General features: G+C 33.9%; 1 protein-coding gene across 4 annotated transcripts in view; it reads right to left on the reverse strand.

Annotated features, from left to right (window-relative positions):
• LOC128181699 (protein Wnt-11b-2-like) overlaps positions 1-23,374 on the reverse strand; it is a 34,392-nt gene that overhangs the window by 10,370 nt on the left and 648 nt on the right. Inside the window, exons 1-3 of one of the 4 annotated variants that reach the window (XM_052850188.1) lie at positions 10,037-10,074; positions 9,779-9,849; positions 9,315-9,688 (exon numbers count right to left, since the gene is read on the reverse strand). In XM_052850188.1, the coding sequence (XP_052706148.1) occupies positions 9,315-9,397 (83 nt within the window). In that variant the 5' untranslated portion in view covers positions 9,398-9,688; positions 9,779-9,849; positions 10,037-10,074. Of the gene's footprint in view, positions 1-9,314; positions 10,106-23,374 lie in introns of those variants that run through there. The other 3 variants (XM_052850187.1, XM_052850189.1, XM_052850186.1) reach the window with 3 other exon arrangements.

The raw sequence follows: 23,374 nt of genomic DNA on the forward strand, positions 1-23,374 counted from the left end.
TCACCAATATACAAAGAATGCTAAGCTTTTGGCCTTGAAGTTAAGGTTGTCATCATTTTATCACTTTTTGAAGTGAAAAAAAAATATTGAAAAAATACTTAGAATAAGTACAAAGTTTAAAAGCAGGAACTAAACCCCTTCTGATATATATATTTACAACTACCGAGTATATAATTCCCTCTATTTCTTCCGGAAACTGTGGTTAATTCATATCTCTATTGAAACTGCAAAACTGATATTTACACACTCCGTTTAACGATTAATCGAAATCTACATCAAGCTAAGAAAAATCACGGATTGCACGAAATAATAATGATGATATCGGACTCAGAAACTATAGGATACGATTTGGCTGTTTCTTTTAGCTAACTGATGTAAATTAACAGTAATTTAGTAAATTTAAATTACTTTTAACAACCATTTTATTTATTTAATAAAAGAAAGAAGCAAATATAAACAATAAAAATCATAAAATACTTTCTTTGATGATTCATGCGGGTTAAGAAGGTAGCGATCTTTGCAGAAAAAAAATTACCCGCGTTAAACTCGCTAACGCATGTTATATATATATATCACAAATGCTTAAAAAAAAGTTACGATGACATGCAAATATCAAAAAAACCTTTCAAGGTTCTTTTTAGTCTGTATTTGAAGGATAACAATTCCTTTCATTTCAATGGTCCACTTTCTTCAAATTCTGTGTTACTAAGGTGCTTTCATTTTACTTTAAAAAGAAAAAAATGGAATTGAAGGGCGCATGACGTCTGCGACAGACTGATTTTCTTCCGATGCAATTTTTTGAAATCAAGCAAAATTCAGAGTTATCGATACTAGAAAGAACAAGAGCAACCGCGACCACTGGGCCAAATTATTTTCATTTACAATATAAACCGGTTGAAGACGAACAGAACACTTGTACACGTGTTTACATTATTAATTTCTGAATGCTCTGTATTTCTTATCACTGTATCTTATGTTGTGGAATTTTATCCGACTTGTATTTACAAGATGAGAAATGAGTGTTGAGATTGTGGACTTAATGTTGTACTCAGTATTCAACCAATAAAAATTCTTTGTTAAAGTTACTTCTATTGCGGAACATAAAGCATTCGTGTCACTCTGATGAATGAGACAAAAACCACCCTCTTTGCAGGAAGTCGGGAGTCGACATTAAAATTAAAACCCAAATCCCATCTCATTAGATGCTGAGACCTGGATCGTGTTGAATAAAGCCGTGGAGAGTGATACCGTAACCCTGTCAATGAGAAGCCGAGTTTTGATTGTCGTAAATCACGCAAAAACTCAAGATAACCGAGCGATTATCTCATTAAATGTGTAATATTTTTTGTCACGGACGAAAATGAAATAAGTGAATCTTTAAAGTTAAAATTTTTTATGTCAGCTGCTCTGTTCAATTGGCTTGGATATAAAGAAGTCGTTTATTTACAGAATGGAGCAACTCACACTTTAAAATTCATTAATTGTTAGCATGTGGGCACTTAAGCCATTTCATAGTTTAGGCGTAAGGAATCATTTTGTAACAATATACTATATATTGATCACCAACGGAAGTAAGGTATGAATATTTTTGATAAGGATTACCTCACTCGCGGGAGATTCACGGGGGACCGTCTCGATGTACTTAACTCCTATTACCTGTACAGACCACGTAAGGCTGAAAAAGTCCATGAATCAGAGATATTGAGAGTCTATTCTCAATATTTACTCTATAAGTATTTGGAGATGAAAATCAAAAGAAATTCTGCACTCGAAAAGTCCCCCTTGATTTCAGAGGTCTGTTGACACAAGAGGTAAACACGATTATTAAGAAGTAATAAATCCATCGTCTGCTTAAGCTTGCAATACATTACCCCCCTTCAGACTGTACCCTCAAATTGTAAATAGGACCCTCAAGGAGTATGTCGGTTTTTGTAAAATACTTGGTTCAATGGCACTTCTCAACAGCCCTCCAGAAAACATCAAAGCAAGAAATAGCTAGTGTCGCTAGCGAACTTTTAAATTCTTCTATGTGAAATCTCTGCTCAGCTTTCATGATCTACGTACCGTTGTGAAACCAATGGACGATAATTTCACATAATTATATGTTGATTTTTATAAATTATAATTCATATTGTAAATAAGGAAAAAGGAATTTACAACTAGTTGAATGAATATCCCAGATTATTAAAATTTGTCACCAGTCGGTCAAATAATTATCAATCTAAATTCCTTTTCTAACTCTGAGTGGCAGTGATACGTTCCTTGGTACGTTTTCATTTTTGATTGAGAGAGAGAGAGAGAGAGAGAGAGAGAGAGAGAGCACTAAATTAAAGGGTGGGTGGGATGTTTATTAATGGACAACTGGATTGAGATATGGTTTTATCTTTATAAGTGTTGTAGACTATTGAACACGTGTATCAATGCAAACATGAAGTGGAGCGCCCGAGCCTCTCCTTCAACGTTAGCGGGAGGGCGGAGAACGTGTGAATTGTGGGTAGAATCAAATATTTGTTTTAAACTTATGGTGCAATGACACCCGCTTTGAAACTTTTCTTTATTTTATTAGGGAATTATTGTAACAGGTATATCTCGATGTAACTCGGATCAGTAATTCAATATCGTGGGTCGACGGAATCCGACTGTGTCAGAGAACGCGATAACAATAGACTACACGGGTACGCTATTGCATCGTAAAATGGCGGAGACTGCACAGTAAATGGAGAGGTGTGAAATGCAAATATTACCATTTGTTAGAAAATAACCCGGTTGAAATACCTCTCGTCGCCACATAGAGAGTTACACATTCAATGAATATTTACCAACTAATGGCGTAAAATTTCCATCGCCTGTTAGTGCACTATTACATCAAACATAAGTAAATTCCGAAAATTAAAACCTTGTGCTACCTACGTCTGTCAAATTAAATTGTTAACTTGAAAATTAGGTTCCCTTAGATTTGGTTATGAAGCATCGGAATATTATACACCAGATATTAATGTAATTGTTTAGACCGCGCCATACCTGCAACATGATAAATTTAATTGCATGTACAAGGTACAACAAATTTAGAAACGTTTGAAATTCTTTCCCTATAGTTCAAAACCAGCGTGAAAGAAACACAGTCATTTGCAAGTTATCCATTACATCACCAGAAAGTCAATCGTAAGAAGTGTATTGTTTCTGCAATGTGTATTTTAATTGCATTAAACATTTTAAAACCATCTTCAATGTAATAATTTTCAGTCTTTTTGCTCTCTCTCTCTCTCTCTCTCTCTCTCTCTCTCTCTCTCTCTCTCTCTCTCTCTCTCTGCCATTTCTTTAGTACAAATATGGTTTTATATTTAATGTACAAAAACTTAATGTGTTAAAAGCTTTGTCTTTAAAAATATACAGATGTATCATTTTAAGTGATATTGAATATAAATATGAGGTTTGAATTTTATCACTTGCCATAAACTACGATGTATATTATCATAGGGACTGTGTCCTGGGTAATTTGACAAGTGTTTGCGAAAAAAAGAGGGGAAAAACAAGTCTTTTTTTAATGAAATAATCACTTTCACCAACCGATCAAATTTCTTGAGGAGAAAACCGCAACCTGAAACAATCCTAACGTACGTCTAGACTAAAATTTGATAATAGTCGCTCAATTAAAATCTAATCCCCTATCTCTTTTATGTGGTGAATTCTCCATTGCATCAAAATTATTAGGTCATGATTAAGGTTATCCATCCGGGACGCCGCGATGGTACTAATTCCAGAAATTGTACAATGAGAAACATTAAAGGGGGTCTGTAAAATATATTTGTTTTAAATTCAATTTAACTTTTAGCGTGTGTTAAATGTTTTGGTTTTATTTTATCTTTCTGTATACTCGTGTCTGTGCTATGTATATTTGTGAAGATGTACTTTTATTCAGGAGAACTCTAGGCCATATCTAACTCTTATACGAATATCGAAATACTTTGACATCAAAGACCACGCTAAATTCAAAGAACAATTTCTCATTTCCGCATTGAATCAAGTAAAAATTCTTTACTTTAAATAAATTGTTTAACAACCACCCCTTTCATAGAAACATATCAATCAGTTTCGTAACTTATTTCCTATCAAACTTTGAACAAGAGCACTCAAAATAAAAGCCGTTTTTCGTAAACTGTTAAAACAGTAGAACACGCAAAAAAATTAATTTATTTCAAACGCAATACTTTATATCTAAATTATATTCGATATATTTTACAAATACAGAGGAATTTCAGAAATTCAAATCCAGAGTTTATCATTCGCAGTTGAAATTATAAAGAATTTATTGTTTACCCTGGGAACAGTTGGCTACATCAAAGACCCGAGAAACCCTGTCATAGTGCAAATTTCGCCAACAAACAGCTTTACAAGAGTTTTCTTTTATTCATAGAATTAATGATGGGTTATATTTAAAAAGAGAATGAAAGTGATGTTTGGAATCCGAAAGCTTATAAAAAATAATGAAATTTTTAAAAAATATTTCTTGGAATTGTTTATTTTAAGGCGTGAGGTAAAGTTCCCTAGGTTAAAAATCTAGGAAGATTTTGGTTTTATGAGGGAGATGATTTAGCTGCTTTGCTTACCCTTCCTGTTCCCCATCAACGTCAGCGCGCTCTTTAGCTCCCTATAAACCTAACAATAAATAACCAGGACGCCCTAATATATTATTTGTTTTACAAGACAGATCTATAAATTTTCACAAAACAAGATTTTGAGCTTTTGCAGACACTGGAGCAATGGTATAAAAAGCCATGCGAGACTTTGCGAGATCTGTCGAGATCTTTTCCTGGGGAGAGCGTTCGATTGGCATTTACTGCCTTCTCTCGTTACACGTTTTCATAACTTAGAGACAAGTTCTGTAAACGCACACGTGGTCCTTTTACAATTTCATTTACTGAATGATCTATGTTTACATCGTGAAATTTTTTGTGTACAGTTTTTTTAGCATTTGATACTATCTGTGTAGGATAAATCGTAAAGCTGAGGAAACTAGAACCACACAGATGTCAGTGGTGTTTATCGCGAGACTTTCATAAACCCCAATAAATATGACGTTTAAGAATTATGAATGTGTTGTGTCTCGCAGATGACGAATGAGGGACGCAAAGGAAAATGCTTCATTTATTCCACACAGTGAATGGTTTTGACAGAGATTTGGGAAGAGAGAAACAGTGTGCGCAATATCCGCTCAAATTTAATTCACGGTAATAGAGCCTATAGTAAATAAATGAGCTTGCATACAGAGGTTCATTCCTGTTTGTTTTTACTTATAATATCGCAATCTCTGGAGCTGAAGTATGTTAGTTAATTTTTATGGATTTTATCGCGTTATTGAAATAAGATCTCGTGTTCTTTCAGATTACACTAGTAGGTTCAGTTGATCTGTCAAAATAAGATCTTCAAAAAAATTTAATTCATACAAAAATTGATACAAAATATGAACTACCTGAACTAAGCCTTTCAATCTTTAAAGTATTGATTTTGGTGAAGAACATTATTCATTTGTTGTAAACGATGCACTGTGTTTGCGCAAATGATGTACAACCTTTCTGCAATTTTACCATTTCAATTGAATTTGAACATGCGCCAGTGCATCAAAATCACTTAAATTTAATTTAAACGTGTCAGTTCCCCTATACTGATGAAAAAAGCGCAGTTTGTCAGATCAGATAATTACTTCCTGAATAAAAAATCACGCTATGACGTCACACATATTGACAGCAACTAAACTGGTTCTCACCTCCTGTCAACACGGCTGATGACGCAATCAATCTTTCGTTCTCTTTTGACTAGGATGTCTTTATATTATGGTAAAATTCGATCTAATTAGTAAATTAACAATCACAATAATTCATTTATTTGCAATTCATGATCAAAATTGAAAATCATTGATGTTATGCAGACACTAAGGAACGTCATTTCTCTCTCTCTCTCTCTCTCTCTCTCTCTCTCATATCATATTTGGTGGAGGGGGGGGGGGTAACAAATCAAATTTGGTTTTGTAAGTAAACGTCTTTGCCTGTTTCATTCTTTGTGAGTCTAGTACGATTCCCTGGGCGATTCTGGACACTTTTTACTATTCTTGGTAATCTTTTCTCTACTGGGGAAAAGATATCAATTAATCCAACCAAAGTAACTGTCTGAATGCTGCTGCTTTATACCAGCGAATCTTTTTATCTGTTTTATGCAAATCTGTATCTAATCTAATTTGTTTGAACAAGAGGCCATAATCAAACGTGTTGATAGGACGAAGAAGCTTTTAAGTCGACGCGATTACACAATGCGTGAAATCTATTATAGGGTTTTATTGGAAGCTTGAAAAGAAAGTGCTGTTCGCTCGAGAAATTGGTAAAAAAAAAAAAGTGGATAAAACTGCAGAAAGGAATGTGCCATTTATAACAAAATTATTTATTTGTCCGATGAACGAATTTCAGGCATAGTTTGTTTCTTTTTCTTTTCTCTCTTCAAAGGTTCTTTTTTTTTTCTTCTATGATACAAAAGTACACAAGGAATGTATGAATATTTTGAACAGAGAATGGATGTAACCTTTGGGTACAATCACTGAAAGACAATTATTATCTGCCAAAACAAAATTCAATTATTTTTACCTATCCACTTCTCGTCGCTCTCCGTGATCAAGATATGTAAGAGCAGTTGTGAGACTTAGTAAACTGCAACAATATCAATTATCCCATTGTGTTTAATTGTTTTGACAATTAACCACTTAACGTCATATCTCAGGTCAGGATTCCCTGAAGAAACGAACGCATTAAAGCTGGAGAAAATATCACTGATACAGGTAAGAGTCTCTTAGCTCGTGGCCGCTAGCGTTGACACTACGCTGTCTCGGACCAATTTATGACCCCCACCCACCTAGAGTCTGGCTGGGGGTCTGCGCGAAGTCGACAAGTTTACGACGAGGGCTTTTATCAGGATCCCGTGATGTCCATAGGTCCCCTTGCCTTATTGTCCGACCCCGACTTGTCATCACCTCCAGTAATTAGATTATCATCAACATTGAACACTGTCTTCATTGCACTTATCACGTTCATACTAATTGAATTTTTCTCCAAATTTTATCAATTGTTTTCTTTTTTTTGTTTTTTGTTCTTTTGAGAGAGAGAGAGAGAGAGAGAGAGAGAGAGAGAGAGAGAGAGTCTCGACCAACCCGAAGAATTGGAATATTGAAACTTTAAGTACGTGTTTTGATGTTTTTGTGAAGATAGATCGTCAATAAAAATGAAATTAGACTAAACCTTTGGCTAATTGTGAAAAGAATGTAAATCCCAAACAAATTTCTTTGAAAATCTGCTACGATCTTCTTCGGGATGGAAAATATGGGATTTAAAGCAAACATTGCTAAAGTTTATTGGTTAGTTTAAACTTTAAGGACAAAACACATTCATTGAAGAAAGCAGGACCTCCTATCAATTTATACAGTCTATTCATTCACATCGCGTCTCTTTAATAGAAGCAAAACGTCTTTGAAACCGGGAAAAAAGCTCAACAAAAATTCAATTTCTGCTAGATTTAACGCAAAAAAGATCAAAAGCTTCTGAATAAATCAAGTGAGGAAAATTCGTCACCCTCTTTTATAAATATTTCTTGAATGGAAGCAACTTAAGAGAGAGAGAGAGAGAGAGAGAGAGAGAGAGAGAGAGAGAGAGAGAGAGAGAGAGAGAGAGAGAGAGAGAGAGATTTTCGGTAATAAATTTGTTGAGTCTTGATAATTTCTTTGATTTCTTTGACTTCGCAAACACAAAAAAGAGACTTTACAAATACGCAACCTGCCACAAATCTTCACAGGACATGTGTTATCAAATTCAGAAGATTTATGCCCCCTGATTCACAGTGCTGATTTCTTGCTCAAAAAGTTTCTGCTTTTTCCTTTCATAGGCGAACAGTTCGATATCGGTTGGACCTTTATGCATTGTATGCAAATTACGGCTTCCCCTGATTGCATGCATATTTTGTTTTCTGTCTATACATCTACACGTAGATACCTTTCTTAAGTTAACGTCAGATATCAGTTTCTTTAGCTTGAAGATCGGTATTTCAAATTTATAATGTTTTATAAGAAAATTGTGCTTGCTTCGGATTGTCATACTTTAAGATCTATACGTGTAAAACACCTAAAAAATATTTGAAGGTACCCTGCAATATCTCTGTTCTATATTTTGCATTCTACAATAATGTATATACAACGGATCAAGCCAAAAGTCGGCACGTTGATGCTTTTAAAATAGTCCATCCCCCGGGAATAGAAATTTATCAGGAATATTAAAATCAGGATTTAAACCGCCTTTCTGTCTTACTAGCAGATAGCCCCGGCTAACGACCAGAGTATTTTTCAATTTAATATAAATACATGTTGTTCACGCCTTGAATGCAAAACGCAACACCACCTCCCTAACCACAAAAACCGTTGTAATTTTTGTTCACGTGTAGTTAGGTAAATTTTGCAAATATTTCTTTTTGAACATTGAATCGTAAATCCCACCCAATTCTGCAATTTAGTTCGAAACCTGTGAATCTTTATGAAAAGTAGCGGGGAAAAGTTTGATACAGTTAAATTCGCTTGACCAATGATTTCTTCAAAGCACATTTTTAAGTTCCTGGCTAGGGTCTGTAATATTAATGGGCTACGGTACGCCACAGAAACCTCCAATAAAAAAACCAGATAAATGTATCAGAATAAGATATAGTACCTGAAGAGCGTCTCTCAGCATAATCGCCAAAACATAAAGCTCTTTTAAACTCTTGAAATAAAAATTTCAACCTAAAGATAGCATTTTCTATTTGAGAGAGAAATTTAGCGGCACAAAAACATTAATCAGGGTAATTTTCGGGTTTTATGTACACAAAGCTAGGGAAGAATTCTGGAGATGGCGAACAAAATAGGGTGAAAGAAAACATTTGGGGGAGTATCAAATTATTGTCTACTGTGATCTCGCTTTATCTCCCTAAGTGTTACATCTCGTTAAGTTGTACCGAAAAGAGTGGTGTCAGATATGTAATTAGAAATTACAATTATGAGAGAGAGAGAGAGAGAGAGAGAGAGAGAGAGAGAGAGAGAGGTCTTGTAAAAAGGTATAATGCAAACTGTCATGAATATTTACACATGCTGTTGACCTTTCACTGAAGTTTTTGGTGGGGTTTTTTCTCAATTTTTTTTTTACAAAGGTTATGTTCTATCATACAGGAAATAAAAGTTTGACCCCGAATATATAACTTTGTTTTTTTTTTGCAAGACAAATGAAATAGGTCTACATATCTACATAAATACTTACAGCCAGCGGACCGCTGCTATCCTATAGCAAAACAGGACAACCACCAAGAGCAAAGAAATGGCTGTGTTTCTGACAGGTCGCATGCTTCAAGCACTAAGTTATGATATAATCCAAAAATGTCATGAAAATTGTAAGTTTTCCTTTTCCATGTTGCAACTGAGTGTTACATTTCTTGGTGTAGGGATAGAAGGTTGCCGGAGGTGGGGGTGTCCTAGTCTTCCTACATCCCTGTCTCCGCTGTGGCAGTCTGATTCAGCATGTGGAGGTAATCCATTATATAGGTAAATACACGCACCAAATATTTTTATGATCACTGCAATTCAATGGAACTTTTTTTTCTCTCACTTCTTTCACTTTGGAATCACTTCCACATTCTGAAAGAATACGAACAAACCCTCTGTAGAAAAACCCCGAGCGATTTCACCGTTCATTGAATCCGGCCTTCCACCGCGCATCAGCCTTACCCCAGCCCGGATCGTAAACCCTCGAGCTGATTTCTCGAGTCTTCGGAGCGCTTGTCCGGCCCACTTTTTCCCTACATAGAATAAACTGCGTTAAATGAAGAATTCTCTTAGAATACTGGTTCGGCTTAAGAGTAGCGAATGCTAGATAAATTGTTTTGGGATAAACCTAAGATGCAAACGACTGGTTTCGGCTATGAAAGTTTTTCTGAATACCTAATTCAAGCTTCTGTTTATATTTTATCAGATATTGACACTCACCGGTAAGAAATAAAGAAATATAAATGACATGATATTTAAAAAAAAATGATTAGATCGTAAAGGAAGTTTCCCCGTCTTCTTGGGGCGCTCTCTACTGATAACCCCGCTAGAATTAATGCACGGACTTTTAATACAGCTGCCCTCGCTAGTCGCATTTAAACCAGCATAAATCAAATACCTATATCCCACCGGGTCAGGTGGAGAACAGAATATCTTCTCTAATTATGAATTCTAGTCTTGCATTCAAATTAACTTGTAACTAAAAAGCAGGGACCAGTTGTATCGGTTTTCAAGAGAACACTGTGTTTTGTAAATATTTAACTGTCACCCCAACACGATGCGAAGACTAGAATGGGAGGATTAAATTTCAAGTATACTTCAAGATTGTCTGTAGAACGTGGAACGAAAGGACCCCCTAATCAATATGTTCTTTATTCAATTTTTTTTTTAATATTCGTGATTTAATAACCTCGGACATTCTTTATTCGGCTGGACGAAATTAATCATATCTACATGTACTTATCTACCTATTTGTTAAACACCTGACACTGTCTTCCTATATCATTATTTTTTTGTTTTTTTAATTCCAACTGTCGTAGGGTCCAAAGCTAACTACTTACTTTAAATTTCTTTTTTAATGATTATTGCGTCTTGATTTTAATCTTTAAGAACAAAAATCGAAAGCTTAATCAATTCTTATATTAATCAGGCTTTTGTTCCGAGAGGAAACCGCACAAAAGTTAATCAGGGGTTCCTTTGACCACAGTATAAATCCCTAGTCAGGATAAGACCATTTTAAAATGTTCCTGTCTGGTGTCTTTGATTGACAAATATGTTAGTTAAGACATACCACATCGATAAACATTGTACCCTACATATGCAACCTGTACTCAGCATTTCAAACAACAGAGGGAATCAAGAGGGAGTCTTACATGCACATTTTGATAGAACATTAGAATCTGATTATTAAGAGTGCTCCTGAATCTCATAGGACACAAACTAACATTCCAAAAATTCAGAAGATACTTTTGTTGACAATAAAAGTCACATTATTATAAACATCGACACGGGTTATTAATGATTTAAAGATTTAAAAAATACGTCTCCCTAATTTTTTTATGCATATTATTCATAAGAAGAAAAATTTAATGACAATACCTGGTTTATAAAAAACTTATAAAAATGATCGGTCGACAAAGGAAAAAAACACATAAATGTCAAAACTGAACAGGTCTATCTTAAATAAACTCCGCGCTGTTCCGCCACAGCCTGGGACGAAAAATGAAAACATACAATGTTTGTAGTTGGCATGGCGCATGCGTGCACAAGACATCGCAATGTGATCTTTTAATTTTCATTTGATGATTATTGGAATGCTAAAAAGTTCAATAAAGACTTCAATTCATCAAACAACAGACAGAATTTTTACAATCTCAAAAAATGTCAATACAACAAGCCATGAAGTACGACAAGACATGAAATAAACAAATAAAACAATTAGACGAAATTATTCATTGATGAAAGCTTATATATATATATATATATATATATATATATATATATATATATATATATATATATATATATATATATATATATATATATATATTAGCCCATGCATCGTAACTAAAGTAATTTGAAATGCAAACCGGGTTTGAATTAATAAAACTTGTACTTGTACTTAGTGACAGAAAATTAAATGTAAGTACTTAATTTAATACATGAGAGAGAGAGAGAGAGAGAGAGAGAGAGAGAGAGAGAGAGAGAGATCTAAATACCAATCATTCCAAACACATTTGATATTGAAATATTCCCCTTTTGAAAAAATAACCGCATTTTACGACATTTCTTCCCCAGTTCAAGCATAGGGAATTGGCGACCTCTGTCATTGTATTCCGAAATCAGGAGTGTCTCATTGAATCCATCAGCAACAAAAAAGTCGTGAAACGTTTGACGGAGAAAAAGAAAACCAACGGACGGAATCATATAAATAATGCAATTTCAAAGAAACAAAATTTATAGCTCTGAAAGTTTTTTACCAACTCGATGTTTTTAAAGTCATAAAACATGAAGCTGTTTATAAAAAAAATGTATTTCAAGGACCGTGAACCGTCAGTAATAGGTATATATATATATATATGTGTTGGTCCGGTGTTTAGTGATAGCTTTGGTAACGGGCCATAAAGAAGAAAGATGTTCTGATGTTAATATAATTATTTGAATTATTACAAAATTCTTTTTGTGAAATATGTTGGAATCATGAAAGGATTCACTTTTTCGGGGCTCATTTGCAGCGCAGGCGTTTCCAACGTGGTTCCAAACAAAAATACACAATTTTAAGAAACATATATTTGAAAAATCAGTTCGCATACGGCCTACACGTACATAATCACAGTCGACGAACTTAAAAAAAAAAGCAACGAAAGAAAGACACGAAATTCATAGTCTTTGGGACATTTCTCTAGATATATTCATTAAATATTTACATCGTTATAATCAGGAACAATTTAACTGCATGGTTCATGGTCATATCAGACGGGGATTTTTTTTTTTATAGATAAGTAAAAAATAAGTTAAACATTAAACTACTGAAACCCTTAAGCATAAAAAAAAATATATGAATTTAAGGATATTTTGGGAATGAATGTTTTATTTCTCTCAAACCATACCAGTAGTACACGAGGTACAAAACAAAACTATTTACAAATGTATATAAATTCTTGTGAAACAAGGGATTAAAACAATTCAATGATTCGACTAATTAACCCGTGATGACCCACCTACATTTGTCTACCTGTTTCAGTCATTTGACTGGCAGTGAAGCGTGAAGTTTTATGGATAAGTTAAAAGAAAAACATCAAATAGCGAAACATATATACTAAATTGAAAGTCGTAAATCATTTAATATAATCAATTAAATGAATGACATTGACTTCCAAATTAGACTTTCGTCAATACTGGGCTAAAAAGAAGGTTAAATATTTCTTATGTTGAATTTATGTAAGGTCTTGCGCAGGTTTAATAGCTTTAATTTCAAAAGGAAATATTTTGAAGGACATTATTTTTTTTATATGACCAACTTTTTTCTTTGAAATATTGATAATAAAGAGAGAAAATGATATGCACTGATTTTTATTGATGACGCCTAGAGAGTAAAGTATTTAATTTTTTTGTTTGTTTGTTTGTTGTTCATCAGGGCCAGGGAGAATGTCTGCACTAGATTGCACGGTCGTGGGAATTGATGAAGGCCAATGATGTTTATCACCGTGTCATGTATCTTCCTGAAGGACAAAACACGCCTGATAGTATTCGTTTCGTCTGAGCTCTATGCTTTTTTTTAATCCTACGCATTCTAAGATTTGATATCAAATCAGTGATTGCAATATCCAGTCAAACACAACTTACCTATCATACATGTAAGGAAGGTTTGAATAAGGTAACATCAGCTTTTGCAATGACTTTCAAAGCTAAGTTCGTGAGAGAAATTAAGTGATTTTGGGTTTCTTTTTAAACAAAAAAAAGTTAGATAAAGCAATGTATTTCACCGTAAAAGAGGGTAGTAGTGCTTATATTCATAGTGTACCTTGGGAGGAATTGAACCTTTGCAAGTGTTTTGACACTGAGAGTACGAAGATCTTAAGTGCTTTTATTTTTTCATTTCGACATGAAACATATACACGACTTAGCAAAACATCTGTTAAAATACATGCTTTTGAATTTTTCTTGGCCCAAAATAAAGTTTGGCATTTTCTGCGTTTAGAGATCTGAATATTTGCGGTGTATGTTTGGATACATCGTTCCTCTAGAGTTCATTCATACTTTCCCTGTAGTAAAATAAATTCCACTAGTAACCAGCGACCTGATTGTGCGATAAGCGGAAGAGATAAAATCTCGTAGCCGATGAAATCTCGTGTCCAACGAGAACATCAAAAGAAAACAAGGAACTTAATTACAACAGCGACTCGAGTTTTTTTTTATAAACAGTAAGTCAATATCTGCGGACAGAATTGTTGTTAATCAGGGGAGGATTTAATTCACTGTTCATATCTCGTTTCCGATTACGTTTAGTACACAGAGTCTGAGAAAGTGTAGCTGAAATCAGTAGAACCTATTTTTAGTTCAAATTTTCAAAATTGACGAATCAATGTTGAGTGTAAAGTTTCATGCGAGACAATAACATGTCGCGCATACGTTCCTGTGAACAAAAGCCAAAAGAAGCTGACAAAAGCTTACAAACAGTCTAAATGTCACAGACCCCCACTGATGGCGTGGTTAACCACGGGCCGAACCCCGATAAAATCAGACCTGGTTGTTTACGCCCCTATTACATACGGGTAATAACCTTCCAAAACGAGCCATCAGAAACCCCACAGACTCCCAAAATGTCGACTAATTTTGATTATTTTGACTGTTGAGCTTTAAAAAATCTCTATTCAATTATTTTAGTGAATATTGTGTTTGATTTTTAAAAGGTCAAATAATAATTTTGTCTACTGTAATATTTCCACAATTGGAAATGTTATAAAATTGATTACGTCAGAGAAAAGTAAAAAACAAGTTAAATACGCGAAGAAAATATCGAAGACAAAGGCATTCAAGGGGAGAAAAACTGTTATATTTCCAAATACTGTATCGTAAACAGTGAGTTTAGAATGTTGTTCATTATTGGAATGAGAGAGATTTGGATAACTTGAATCCATTTCACACTAAATATGAAACTATCCGTTTAACGGGTTTTGCTACTTTTTAAAGTAATATAGGTCCACAGGATGTGTTATGAAACTACTGCCTTGATTGCTTTATAAAACTACTTGTACTACATTGCCCCTGATCATAAAATCTAACTGACAATAGTCTCCCGATTTGGTTAACCACTTAACTTTTTTATAATTCCTTTATGAAACTTCAAATTCCTTGATGTATAAAAAAAAAGTGTTTTCTGAGTTATGCAATAGATATGTCTGCTTTACCGTCACATCCAAGGCTCTGAGATTACCTTTCTTTGTCAAGTTCTCAATTGTTTGATCAATTTGTACATATGCATCTTTTAATAAAAGCAATAAACCCGAATTTAATTGCGCTGTAAAAGCCAAAGGCATGGCTGGTGATGATTGATGGAGTATCATTAAAACGGTTTTATGTAATGGACCGATGATTTGTCATTGATATCATACAAATCAAATTACATGGAGATGTTTCGCTTAATTTCTACGACTCTATTAACCCTATTTGTTACGAATACTAATTCTCCTCTTTTATGAGGTACAGAAGGACGAGTTTGTGACCTTGAGAGAGAGAGAGAGAGAGAGAGAGAGAGAGAGAGAGAGAGAGAGAGAGAGAGAGAGAGCAAAGAATTGTTTTACCATTTGTTAAGCGATGAATAGATATTAATTACTCATTCAAAACACATTGTATAAATAGTGAAAAGAATATAATTCATATTGAGTATTAAAATAAAAAAAAAAGATAAAGAAAAAAATAGTTGTTTCTACTTTTTTAACTGCTATCAAATGGACATATTTCAGAATATTGAAAATAGAGAACTAAAATGTGCCCCTGACCTAATTAAATAAACGAAAAAAAAAAACATGGATGAAAGGATGAATACGGAAAATAGAGTAATGCATCTCTTCAAAGAAATGTATCAGAGCTGAGCAATGAAAATTCAAGATATTTGAACTTTTACCAAAATTAGTTGGATTTTGTCAAACAGTGTGGGAATTTCTTCCATAAATGGTTAACCAGTCGGCACTCAATGGGTGAAAATCCCCAACTTGATTTTATCGGGCTCAGTTTCCGATGTTACACCAAACAGACATGTTTCATTTTCATTTTAATTATGATAGTTATAATTTAGCTTGCTCAGCCGTAATAACGTCCTTTGTATGCTGAAGCTGGAAGATGAAAGAAAACAAGATCTTAACTTTTGGCGGAAGTATAAAAGATGGCGCATGCGGAAAAGAAGCACAACCATTTCCGTATATGGAATTTCACACCATATCGATAGAAGCGTGGAAAATCAAACAGCAAAACTCTTTAGCAAACCATTCGCGTCAAACATACAGCAGTTTGTCTGGGTAAATTTTCTTTTATTGTACCAAAGCAATGAAGCAGCAGAGAAAATAATGCCCTCATGTTAAACGTAGCTTCCAGTTACAACGAATTGCAATTGATACAATTAAAACGACTGCTTTTACTTGGATCAGAAAGAGATGTGACCAACAACAATTTTTGGATGAATGTCCACTATGGTTAACCAAATATGAGAGAGAGAGAGAGAGAGAGAGAGAGAGAGAGAGAGAGAGAGAGAGAGGGGGTTTTTATTTCGTCCATTACTACGAATTCTGAAAAATGATATTTTAAGTATATATTTTTACAGGTAATCGTATATACTAGTATTTCAAATAAAGATAGTCTTATTTAAGATCAGAACAGTTTCAAGAACTGTTACCGCAACTTTTCTAGTTTCAATTTTTATTGCTTACGCTAGACTTCTATCATATTCATCTTGCTAAGACTTGTGAATACTTTTATAGTCCTGTTGTCTGACGCTTTCGAGTTCAAAGGGGTCACCGAGTGTGCCTTATTATGATTGCTCCCACAGGGGGCGCTTTTTATGTGCGCCATTTTATCGGAAGCATTAATGTGAAATAAAATTATTTTTAACTACATCATTCAAGAATAAAATATTATCTTTATGGGGCTTCTTCTTAAGAGGGAAATTGGTTGCGATCCTGTCTAGGCATGCGCTCTGGTCAAAGACAGAAAGGTTGCACTGTGAAAGTTTTGTATATCTTGTATCCTTTCTTAGTGGCTGGATGGTAAAGCACAATACGTATATGATGTGGATTACAAAGCAATTCAAAACTTTCAAAATTGTATCGATCCTTCTTTTTTTTTAAAGTTTTAATTGCAACCGCTACATGTATGCATTTATGCAATAGAATTACTATACCATTAACAACCAAATTTCAGTCAACTGTTGCTTTATTTCCATTTTGAGGCCTTAAAATCTAAAATCCTAGCTAAATTTTGATTTGAAAAAGAAAAGTTCAACTTTTTATTATATATGCAATTGTTAGAATTTGGGGTCCACTTTTACAAATCGGGAAAATATAATATCCCTCTTTAAGAATTTATCAATCATCAGATGAAAACTTCTGAACGGTTTTGCTTTAAATAAAAATTCGTTTTAATAAGCTGAATTGGTAGTCATAAAGACATCCCGGATACTGGTATTTATTACAATTTGGGATATAAGTTTAACTAATAGAGAAACACAATTACTTAAGAAAATATTAGCTTCTACAATAAAAGCTCAAATACATTTAGATAAAAATCTCATTGTAAAGAAAAATTGTCAAAAGTCAACTAGAATTGCACATGACACACCAATACCACTGTAAGTTTTCAATAGACATTTATATTTGAAATCTCTATAATAAGTTTCTTATTACTTTAAATACAAAATGTCAGATCAATTTGACACTAAATACTCACGTAATGGATTCTGTTTTAGAAGCATTGTTTAGTATTAAACGAATAAACCACGTGACTGCAGACAGACTGAATACCATTGTTTTTAACAAATCATTTAGCATGTAAGTATCGAGCTTCACGGGAGTTTGATCGTGTGATATTTCTGGTTTTATTTTGAAATAGGAAAAAAACCGAACGATTCTTCTTTGTGTGTGCATTATAAGTATGTACCTGAGTGTACATGTATATAATGATTATATTTGTAAATTGACATTTAACAAAACTCAGAGAGAGAGAGAGAGAGAGATAGAGAGAGAGAGAGAGAACATCCATCCTTTCATCCTTTGGATATTTAAATTAAGAAAGGATGACAAACATCCTTTGTTATTGTTAAAAAGAAGAAAGTGGTTAAAATACTTAGATATACTGTTTCCTTGACATAGGATGTGTACTAAAACAAAATTGTCAAATGTAGAATAATATGCAATTTTTAATATTTCAATTGCATTGAATTGTCTGCTAGCTATGCGTTTATACAGACCGGGTGGCAGTAAACACTCGGAATAAAAGTTTCCGGAATGTTCCCCTCCACGATGAGACCAGTTATTTGTTTTTCGTGTGTAAGTAGCCAAGAGGATAGATGTCGAGATCGGGAACAAAGCAATCATAGTATTTAGAAAGTGTTGGCGAGCATATTGCAAAGTCCGACGATTTCACATTGTAAACACTGCAGAACAATTTCGATATTAAAAAAAATAATTAAAGGGCTTAACATTTAGTGGATGAAAATGATGGCACCATACTGATATTTATTCATCATTTGAAGGAGCTTAATTTTTAAAAAGAAAAATTAAGCATTGGTACATGTAATGTTCATATTTGCTCAATAAGAACCTTTGTTAGAACATTACGGTGGTCTATTCACAAGCAACAAATCTAATAAAACCAGGACATATATCGATCATGCTATATTTAGTACAGGTAATACAGCGGCATTTAATTTCATGAAGGACAATTTTCGCGCTTTAAAAAAAAAAATACTGGCCCTTAAGGTAATCGCGTATATAACATTCGTACGTATGTGTCAATTCTTACGGTGGCTGCCATAGGACATATGATAAATATTTTTTTTTAATTTGTGGTCACGAAATAAAAGTCGTTCCCACGAATTCTATTTATTCAAATGAAATTACAATTGAAGAAATTTGTCGAATTATACGTCTTATGTTTAATCTTTAATTCTTAACAATTCCCTCAAAATGAACATTTTATCTATCAATGCAACACTTTTTTGTAAAACAAAAAGAACATTTTATCCACATTAAGTAATTGTAAAGAATTTAACACTAGATAATAGCCAAATACTAGTAAACATGAAACAGTTGTGCTCATGATTTCATTTATATTTTACAATCTTGCTGATACCTTACATTTTATATAGGGCTTTTTAAAAAAAAAACTTCATTGGGATGTATTTTAATTCGATAAAGTCAATTAGGGTAAAAGGTAAACAAGAATTAATTGATTTGTGATGTGTTTTATGGGTCATTGTAAATATGGGTTTGAATAAAATGAAAGGATTTATTTCAACATATTTCTCAACAAACTTTTTATTCCTATCTGAAGTTCAAAAAGTAATAAATGTAAGTCATAATAAAAAAAATAATATGCAGGTTCATAAAAAGTTATTTTGTATGTTGACCGTCTAAAAAGATAAAATATATAAAAGTACATGTAGTATATAAAACGTAGTACTTGTAGTACTTTTTAAACCCATTCAATTCTTATCTTGTTACAACAAACACAGTTCGTAGGAACGACTTCGAATTAAAACAAATATCTTAAGCATATTTCCTATGGCAGTCACTGTAAATTCTTGATAAAAGGTTTAAGAAATCGGTGAACATTGTGCAACTGTTACGTTGTTGATTCACACTAATTTCCACTGCATGCGATTAAAAAAAGTATAATTAAAAATTGTGTTGATTAAACTAATTGGTTAGAGTCCTTTTTTGCTTGCATTTACATTGACTGATTCTTTTTCTATCTAAATTACAGATCTGAGGTTTTCAATTCAATTTATTTCACTCAAACCGTCAACATGACGGTACATGAGGTACATATATATAAATATTTACAAATGTAGGTATAGAGTCAGAGGTACATGTACAGTACAAATTAGAGAGAATTAAATATGAGAAAAAAGTACAAATGTTCAAGGAGGACAGGCTGATTCAAAAATTTCATTTATAAATAAACAGAGTTTTTTGAGTTTTTTAAGTTTTAAAGTAGACAATAATTCACAAAATTTAAAAGTGTTTTGGTCTTTCACAAAATATAGGTTCCAAGTATTTTTGTCTAATACATGAAAGAGCATTACATTCTAATATAAAGTGCATTTCATCAGCTATTTGATTTTTATTACATAATGTGCAACATCTTTCATTTAGAGGAATGCCTAACCATCTACCAGTTTCTACAGGAAGTCGGTGATTCGACGTACGGAATTTAACAAGTATTTTTCGAAGTTTTGATGGTAGAATACTCAAATATTTTTCATATCAAACAAAGAATACCAGACAAAACTTCATTAAACATTCCCAAGCCCTCCCCCGCCTTTCCGAGTAATTTAATTTTTTCTATCAAGAAATAGACGTGTCTGCGTTCACATGTGCGGTTTTTAAAACAATTTTAAGAGAACATTTATAATTAGAGTGGCTTAATGTAACATAAGTTTCTTTTTTACTTTTTGCTTAAATTTCTATAATATGTAGACTAAAGAGGACTCAATGCAAAGAAAGTGTAGCAATTTGGTTTCTTTAATTGCAGAAACTGATCCCCATCATGTAAAACAATTGTTGTGCTCGTCGAAAAGGTTTCAGACCTCTTCGTTAAAAAGGGGGTGTCAAAAGAAAACTATAAAATGTATAGATGCAAGCCGGATGGAATCACTTTCGTAGACATTTGTTACACGTCCTCTCGTTAAGTTTAAAACCTTTTCACTTACTTGAGTGTCAAGCAATGGTAGGATCCGGTCCAAAATGAAATAAATTTCGAGATCTGCAGCAGTTGGAAAATTATACGAAAGTGTAGAATGGTATTTTGTGATTCTACTGTCTAATGCGCAACGATAGGTTAACGAAAAGATGTATCCTAATCATTAAGGATTAGGTAATTCGCACGTGAGGGGTAAAAACTCTGATTCCAGGTCCGGTGGTGTCAATCAATAAACCTATGGCAGTTCGGTCTCCCGGACAATTTGTCCCGTCTAGGGAATTCTTATCAACTGGAGACGGGGATGACAAACATAACAGACTCTTTTTTGGTTCACAATTCGCATGTTGCTACCGATATCAAATATTTCAATTACGGGGGTAAAACTGAGATGCAATGTGATATACATACTTTTCCCGTTTTGGTAGTAATAACATGACCCGGCGTAGTCTTATCACTGTCGACATTACCTTTGCGTTTTTATTAAATTAAAAAAAAAATGAGAGAGAAAAAGAGAGAACGAATTCAGGCACACAGGTAAGACATTGCTCTAGCCGGTGTGAGGGGAGATTGGAACATTTGCCTGTCTCGTGCTGCGAATCATGCTGGTAATTGATTTTTTATTGGGCGAGGATCTTTCTAAATGGCTATTTAATGGACGCTCTCAGGATGTTTGCTTTCCAAACAATCCCAGAAGAAAAAAAGGATATTTTTTCTTCTTCAGAATTTACAAATAAGTTTTGGATGGATCTGAGTCTGTTGTTTGGTGAGCGGCTGACAGGTGGGGAGTCCGGGGTCACTGAAATGGTAGCCATGTTTTCTTTACATTTACCTGGATACATGGACTAATTCATGCACTAATACTGTACATATCTACAGAGGAGACATTCCAGGCATTGTTTAGATTAAATAAACATATATTAACTTAGATATCAAAACAGGCATATCGTCGCAAAATGCATGTATGTGTACGAGTTTTCTGTTCAAACACGTTCAAACACGTAGCCGTGGGTATCATCCATGGAGAATAAAATCCGCTACATGTATGGCGGTCAGAAAGTTAAATAGAATTGTTTTAACTTATGTTCTATATAATTTTCTATTGAATGGTAATATCAATATACGTATATCAATCAAACATGAATTAGTTTTTTACTGGGTTTTCCAAAGGAAAAATCCGGTTATTGAAATGGTGAAAATGGCGGGCGGACGAGCGGCAGACCAAAAGGGTTTCCCTATTGTACGAATAACTCTCTCTTACAGTTTTCAAGATAGGACGTTGTTGTTTTGCAGTTAAATTGTACATATATCAGAGATGTGCATATTACTTCGCAGGCACGTAGCATCGTTTTTGAAAGTGGGGGGGGGGGGGGCCAGACCCATCCAAAAAATCTTGACAAGCAAAAAAAAAAAAAAAAAAAAAAAGGGAATTTCAATTTTCCAAAAATTTTCAAAATCCTAATCCGTGAGGGGGGGGGGGGGGGTTAGACACAACTATACTTTCAAAAAAAAATTCTTCCCTACCAAAAAATTTTTCCCTCCAAATCATGAAATTCCTAATCCGTGGGGGAGGGGGGGGGGGAGGGGAGAGGGGGGGGGTACCTTCAATTTGACTGCTCATTTCCTAATTTTCGTATCAATTTTTTAATACCTTCCAAAAAAGTGGGGGGGCCAACTCCTTTATAATTCATTTTTTTCTATGCAAATTTTAAAAACATTGTTGCTGCGAGAAAAAGTGGGGGGGCCAGGCCCCCCCCCCCCCCCCCCCCCCTGATGCTACGTACCTGCTTCGACTTTGATCGATAATGATACATAAGTTTTTAACTTCATAAATCAAATACTCTATTTCTACAAATCTCTTTCGATGTAAAATTACCCTCCCCCCCCCACCCAACACACTTTGCACACAAGGATCAAGAGAAATAACGTATAAACCCAAACAGACATTACCTTGCAACTACAGCAGTTCCAAAAGGTCTTTCTTTTATGTTCATATCTCAAATACATTTTGAAGACGACTTCAGTTTATTTTTGCAATAAATTTTGAATTTGCACTGCACCCGCTTATAACCCCCTTGTAACATATATTATGAACCTTATTATATCTACTATATGGAAAAAAGTTTAATGTGAAAATATTTCATATCACATGCTATTTCACTCATGAGAGAAAGCAGGTCTGACTCTTGATTTAAACATATTGGAAATTTCTACACGCAAGATGCTTTGTGCCAAGTTTAATAAGGATAATAAAGGCATTACTAACATTGAAAATTCTTCATTTTTTATTCTATTTTAATCTTTCAATCGCCATGGTCTTCACAAGAAAGTTTTAGAAGTCATTATTTACTTATCATATAGTAAATACTAGAGTTGTTGTTTGAGTATAACAAATTATTTGGATCTTAAGAAGATTTTTGTAACCACCGACCTCTTTTTTAAAAATTCTTTAATTATTGACCCTTGGAAAGAAACCTCACCTTTTACTAAATGATGAATTTTGCCAAGTGGTTTTGGAGAAGAAGATGAAAATGTGAAAAGATTACGATAACGACAGTGATGACAGACAATGAACAAACTTTGATAAGGAAGCTCGCTTAAGATCATGGCTCAGGTGAGCTAAAATTGTCAAATATTTTGAAAAAATTCATCGCCATTTTGCGTTTTATTGGGTAGATAATTTAGATAGTAATTTTTGAGTAGCCCTCGTTCAAGTGATCGTTAACATATTGTTTCATTCTCTGTCAACATGGCTTAATGTCTTCAGAAGTTCCGTTTGATGTGCCGACGCGTGTTGCACTCTGGGAGCAGACGGTAATCCAACATACATTTCACGTGATAAATGAGATGTACACATCACCAATA

The sequence above is a fragment of the Crassostrea angulata genome, chromosome 4 (genome assembly GCF_025612915.1).
Source record: "Crassostrea angulata isolate pt1a10 chromosome 4, ASM2561291v2, whole genome shotgun sequence".
NCBI classification, from domain to species: Eukaryota; Metazoa; Mollusca; class Bivalvia; order Ostreida; family Ostreidae; genus Magallana; species Magallana angulata.